Source organism: Scardinius erythrophthalmus (assembly GCF_964197995.2).
Source record: "Scardinius erythrophthalmus genome assembly, chromosome: 14".
Classification (NCBI taxonomy): Eukaryota; Metazoa; Chordata; class Actinopteri; order Cypriniformes; family Leuciscidae; genus Scardinius; species Scardinius erythrophthalmus.
Genome location: NC_138234.1, coordinates 1,700,984 through 1,707,096, shown reverse-complemented (window position 1 = coordinate 1,707,096; position 6,113 = coordinate 1,700,984). Strand labels below are relative to the sequence as shown.

At 37.2% G+C, this 6,113-nt stretch overlaps 1 protein-coding gene across 2 annotated transcripts in view; it reads left to right on the top strand.

Moving 5' to 3' along the window:
* The first annotated feature begins 356 nt into the window (after positions 1 to 356).
* Positions 357 to 6,113, top strand: part of dram2b (DNA-damage regulated autophagy modulator 2b) — a 6,350-nt gene continuing 593 nt past the window's right edge. The window contains exons 1-8 of one of the 2 annotated variants that reach the window (XM_081383848.1): positions 357 to 572; positions 1,273 to 1,407; positions 1,969 to 2,036; positions 2,107 to 2,249; positions 4,042 to 4,219; positions 4,294 to 4,376; positions 5,093 to 5,185; positions 5,282 to 5,757. In XM_081383848.1, coding sequence (XP_081239974.1) covers positions 1,277 to 1,407; positions 1,969 to 2,036; positions 2,107 to 2,249; positions 4,042 to 4,219; positions 4,294 to 4,376; positions 5,093 to 5,185; positions 5,282 to 5,404 — 819 coding nt within the window. In that variant the 5' untranslated portion in view covers positions 357 to 572; positions 1,273 to 1,276 and the 3' untranslated portion in view covers positions 5,405 to 5,757. Of the gene's footprint in view, positions 573 to 1,272; positions 1,408 to 1,968; positions 2,037 to 2,106; positions 2,250 to 4,041; positions 4,220 to 4,293; positions 4,377 to 5,092; positions 5,186 to 5,281; positions 5,758 to 6,113 lie in introns of those variants that run through there. The other variant, XR_014031463.1, reaches the window with a different exon arrangement.

Below are 6,113 nucleotides of genomic sequence, written 5' to 3'. Positions count from 1 at the left end.
TTGTAAATTCACATAGAGTCATAAATGAGATAGTAAATCAAGATTATTATTACTTTTTAAAGTACTAATTTCTACTTTTCATGTCATGTCATAATTATGATTAAAAAAAGGTTTTCTTATGTGGCTGAAATGGGCTTCCAAAAATAATAACCACCACAGTACTTTATGTTAGTAAAATATTTCTCTATCTTTTCCCATTTTACAATATATGCCGATAAATGAATGAAAATAAGGAGTTGTTTTATTTTTTAAGAATCTTAAATGGTGTACGTAATATTTTGCCAAAATCACAGTAGGCTATTGTGTTGAGGAGGATTTTTTCCCGCGCTGGCGACCCGCCGAAATGTTCCACATCCGGGTTCTCCGCGAGTCTCGTGAGTTTGATCGGAAATGCGCGGAACGACTAACGGAAGGAAAACAGGGACACAATAAACAGTGAATAACGAATAAACAGGACATAAAAACATTAAAGTTTGAAATATAACCACTAACAAGATTTAAAGTCTTTCAAAGGGGATTTAAAATGCCTTGGTTCAGACTGAGGGATGATCATCGAGCTGTTTGATTGACAGGTAAGTTAAAGCTGTTCCTCACAGACGGTTCATCATGATATAAAATCATAATTATGACATTTAAATCAGATTTTTTTTTAACTACAGACAGATTTGAATGAGACATTAGTAGTAATACAGTAGCCAGAAAACGTCACTTAATTTATATGGAATAGAAAGTGAAACCAAAGAAATCTGTAGCGAAACAATTGCTTTAAATTTGAATGAATTAAACCTTTTGGTTTATTAAAATCTCTTACAAAAAACTTGTAGAATTTAAGCACCCTTAACATGAAATAACCAAACAATGGTACTACCATGGTACTGAATCTGATTGATTACAATATTCATATTTTGGTGTCAGCTATATATATATATATATATATATATACACACACACAGTAGTACACAGTATATACACAGTAGTCAACATTTGAAGTGGATCAAAACCTTTCAAAGTTATACATGAATTTTGATCAATACCCGTTCTTGTCTTAGGACAACTTTGGTGAACTTTTTTGATCCCCTTCAAATGTTGACTATATCAAATGTATATATCGTTTTAGTGTGTGGATTGTTTTATTTAACATGTACACTGTAACAGTTTGGACCGTCACAGCAGAAGTTAAAAGCAGAAACTCACCCAGAATACCCATGATGCTCTCTGCGGGTGCAAGAAGAGGAACCGGCCGGTTCTAATATTACGAGGCGTGTGTTTCAGGAACATGTGGTGGTTTCAGGAGGGCTTGTGTGTTCTGCCCGTGGCGCTGGTCATCTGGACCTCCGCCACCTTCATCTTCGCTTACATCACGGCCGTCGTCCTGAGACACGTGGACCCGCTGGTGCCCTACATCAGGTGAGCACGGGCTGGGCATCCATTCAGATGGGCTGATTACATTTCGATTCGCAAGCTCTCGGTTCGATTCGATTATTGATTTTGATTCTACACTCCATTTTCGATTCGATTCTCAATTTGACTCTATGAAAATAGATTTAATACAAATCCTATATTTATTTAAAAAAAAGAACAGTGAACATAAGTTTACAAGTGGTTAATTCATAAAAAGAACTTAAGAGCCACAAACCTGTATATTAAACTCTGTTTATTTTAGGCACATTAACACAGAACCCAACTCTATATTTTAAATGCATACAATGAATAGACAGGATTTTGATGCAAGATGAAAAAATTTATGCTGAAAATTTTACTCATGCCTTGATCAAACACGATAAATAAATATGAAAAAAAAAATCCATTTGTGGCCTTTGAGAATCGATTTTGAAACGACCACAAAAAAAAAAAAAAATTAATAAAAAAAAATATTTTTTTTGCCCAGCCCTAATGAGCAGAAGAGACGCTTCATCATGTGACGGTTTGACCTTTGACCTCTGAATGTGATTGGTGTTGTGCTTGCAGTGACACGGGGACGGTCGCGCCGGAGAGATGCGTGTTTGGACTCATGCTCAACGTGTCGGCGTTCTTAGGTACGGAAACCCACATGACCTCACGCTGACGCAGTGTTTCAGTGGTGTAATGTTGCGTGTCCTCCTGCAGGTGTCGCTACGATGTACGTGCGCTATAAGCAGCTCCAGGCCCTCATGGACAAGGACGACACTCGTCTGAACCGCCTCAATCGGCTCGGGCTGGTTCTGGGCTGCGGAAGCTCGTTCGGCATGTGCGTCGTCGCAAACTTCCAGGTACGTACAGTACGCGCGCTATGATGTTCAGATAAACACGAGTGTTCGCCGTGAAAATCTTATTGGAAGTGCATGAATCTTATTGGCTGGCCAGTTTTATTGCAAATTTAACCGCTGTTCGTTTAAATTAAAAATCGCTCTGAATTTTCGCAACAAATACTCGCCAGTTCACACAAACACGAAAATATTTGCTATTAAATCCAAACATCTGATTCGTGTGTTCAGATCAATACATATAAAATGCAAAAAAACTATATTTACGTGTTTTCAAACAACGAAAGAGTCGCTTCTGGAAAAAAAATAGCGCAAATTTGATTGGTTGGCCAATTTTCTTCGCGGTCAATCTGTCGCATTGACGACACCAAACGCAATGTTCAATTACAGAAATAAATGTTCGGCATGAAAGTTTGGTCTGATTTTTCACTCGATTCTTCTGTTTACCGCCGTTCATTTCAATTAAAATGTTTATCGCTCAGAATTTTCACGACAAATATTCGCCAGTTCGCACCAACACGAAAATATTTGCCATTATAATTCGGTCTGATTTTTCGCATTCGATTCGTGTGTTAAGACCAATAAAAAATGCGAAAAACGAATGTTTATCAAACAATACAGAAAGAGACGTGTCCGGGAAAAATAGCGCAAATTTGATCGGGTTGGCCCATTTTTCTTCGCATTTTATTAAAATAGCGCAAATTTGATCGGGTTGGCCCATTTTTCTTCGCAGCCAATCTGTCGCATTGATGACATGCAAATGTTTGTGTCGGACGCATTAACCGCCGTTCATTCAAATTAAAATAATAAAATGTCAGATTTTTCGCATCTGATTCGTGTGTTCAGACCTGTTCATAAAAAAAACTTCAAAAAACAGTATTTCCATGTTTTCAAACAACTGTTCAAATAATTTAATTTGCTATGGTGTTTATAAAACAAAGAGAAAACGAGTTGCTTTTGGGAAAAAAATAGCGCAATTTGATTGGTTGGCCGATTTAATTGAAAACCAAATAAAATGTTCAAATACAGAAATAAATGTTCGACATGAAAATTTGGTCTGATTTTTCATTCGGTTCTTCTGTTTACCACCTTTTATTTAAATAAAAATGATTATCGCTCAGAATTTTCGCACCAAATATTCGCCAGTTCGCACCAACACGAAAATATTTGGCATTAAAATTCGGTCTGATTTTTCGCATTCGATTCGTGTGTTCAGACCAATAAAAAATGCGAAACACAATGTTTATCAAACAATACAGAAAGAGCCGTTTCCGGGAAAAATAGCGCAAATTTGATTGGTTGGCCGATTTTCTTCGTAGTCAATCTGTCGCATTGATGACATGCAAATGTTTGTGTCGGACGCATTAACCGCCGTTCATTCAAATTAAAATAATAAAATGTCTGATTATTCGCATCCGATTCGTGTGTTCAGACCAGTTGATTTGAAAAAGTAAAAAAAATATTATTAAAAATTTATAAAACAAAGAGAGAACGAGTTGCTTTTGGGAAAAAATAGCGCAATTTGATTGGTTGGCAGATTTAATTGAAAACCAAATAAAATGTTCAAATACAGAAATTCATGTTCGGCAGGAATATTTGGTCTAATTTTTGCAGGTTCTGATGTTACGCTTTTGTGATGTTTCTCTTCTATTCGCTGTCGCTTAGCAAAATAGTCCAAATGCACAAATCTGATTGGTTGGCCAGTTTTCTTCGCAGTGTGATGGAAAGGAAACATTAAAAAGATGTTTGTGTTAGGTCAGCCTCCGCTCATTTCAAATGTACAAATTGTCTTTCCCAGAAAACCACTCTGTTCTCGATGCATCTGGTGGGCGCCGTGTTGACGTTCGGCGTTGGCGCGCTCTACGTCTTCGTCCAGACGCTGCTGTCCTTCCTCATGCAGCCGCACGTCCACAGCAAAGCCGTGTTCTGGACGCGACTGAGCATCGGCGGCTGGACGCTAGCCAGCATCATTAGCAGTATCCTTCACCCGCTGCATGCTGGGAAGCGTAGCGTTTAGTGTTGAATGTGGTTGGTTCCTTGATTCGGTCAGTGTTCGTGTCGTCCGTGATCATGTACAGCTCTTTACCCGGAGTCGAAGTCAACAAGAAGCTCCACTGGACGCCCGGAGAACCCGTGAGTCAAACTTTCTGGCTAGTATCGTTTCGATTTTAACAATTCCGATTTTGATTCTGCTTATCGATTCCTAATTTCGATTCCAATATGGTATTAAAAAAAAACTTAGATATCATTCACATTAAGTCTTATTGCAAAACAATATAAACTTCAGGCATTATTAAAGACAACAAACACTCAGTGATTAAAAAAAGAACAAATAAAAAATTAACAAATCGTAACAAATAGACACAACTGAACAAATATACGATTGATTTTTAAGGTTTTAAGATTTTCAGGTTCAGAAACTGGAATAAAATGTAGAATAACACTGTACTTTATAAAGAAAATATACATTACAAATAGTTACAAAAGTTATTCAGTGAAGAACGAGTGATTTACTCTTTGTCTTCTGTTGTTTGATTAGTGTTATTAGAGACGGCAGGAATATTAGTGTTATTATAGAGACGGCATATATATTATGTTATATTAGGAATATTATGCTGCTGTCACTTTAAGAGCTGCACGGATCCGATACACTGATACACATGAACACAGAAAACAGAGTCTCTCGCTTCAATGGTTTAAAGTAATATTGAAATGCTCAAAGGAATCGATAAGAGGAATCGAAATTTATATTTTATTACAAGTATCTGATTCCTGACCTCAAGTATTTTAGATTTTCGATTCCCAACCCTAGCCGTAGCATTAGCTGTGTGTGTCGTGTCGTTTTTCAGGGGTTTACGCCGCACATCATCAGCACCATTTCTGAGTGGTCTCTCGCGCTGTCCTTCGTCAGCTTCTTCCTCACCTACATTCGAGACTTCAAGGTAAGGCACCTCACATCTGACGATACACACCCTCTGAACGCGTCTCACACGTATGTGTGTGTGTGTGTGTGTGTGTGTGTGTGTGTGTCTCCGCAGAAGATCAATCTACGAGCCGAGGCGCAGCTTCAGAGCAACCATCTTTACGACTCGCATCATCACCGTCCCGTTTCTTCCCGCGGGCCGTCAGAGACGTCGCCGCTCCTCGCCGGCAGCATCTGAGCGCTCGAGACGAAACACCACTCACTCTTCATACTAACACTCAGCGTTTTACAACCGTCTGAAATGAACTCTCTGCATATTCTGTTTGCTTCAGTGATTTTAATGCAGGTATTTTACACTTTTCTGCTGGAAACATGTTTTATAGTCTGATCTGTACTTTTGATATCTCTGTAAAAAAGGCCATATTGCCTCATTAAAACTGAGTTAGGAGTAAAAACATCACTGGATATATTTCACACTCCTCTAAAACAAAATCCATACATTTGAATCTCATGTAATATTTTTTATTCATATAAATAATAGTGCTGTGCAACGATTAATCGCATCCAAAATAAAAGTTTGTTTACATGTGTGTCCTGTGTAGAATTATTTTGTATATATAAATACACAAACATGCCTAAATGTGTTTTTAAATATAAAATATTTATATATAATATAAATTATGTATATATATATATATATATATATATATATATATACACACAGTATATACATGCAAATATTTCTTAAATATATACATGCATATGTATGGAAGCTTGTTTCCGCCACAGAATAAAACATTTTAAACGATAATTGCGACTTTTTATCTCACAATTGCGAGTTTACATCTCGCAATTCTGACTTTATTTCTCAGAATTAAAGTCAGAATTGCATGAAATAGTCGCAATTGCGTAAAAAAGTCGCAATTACGTGAAAAAGTCAGAATTGC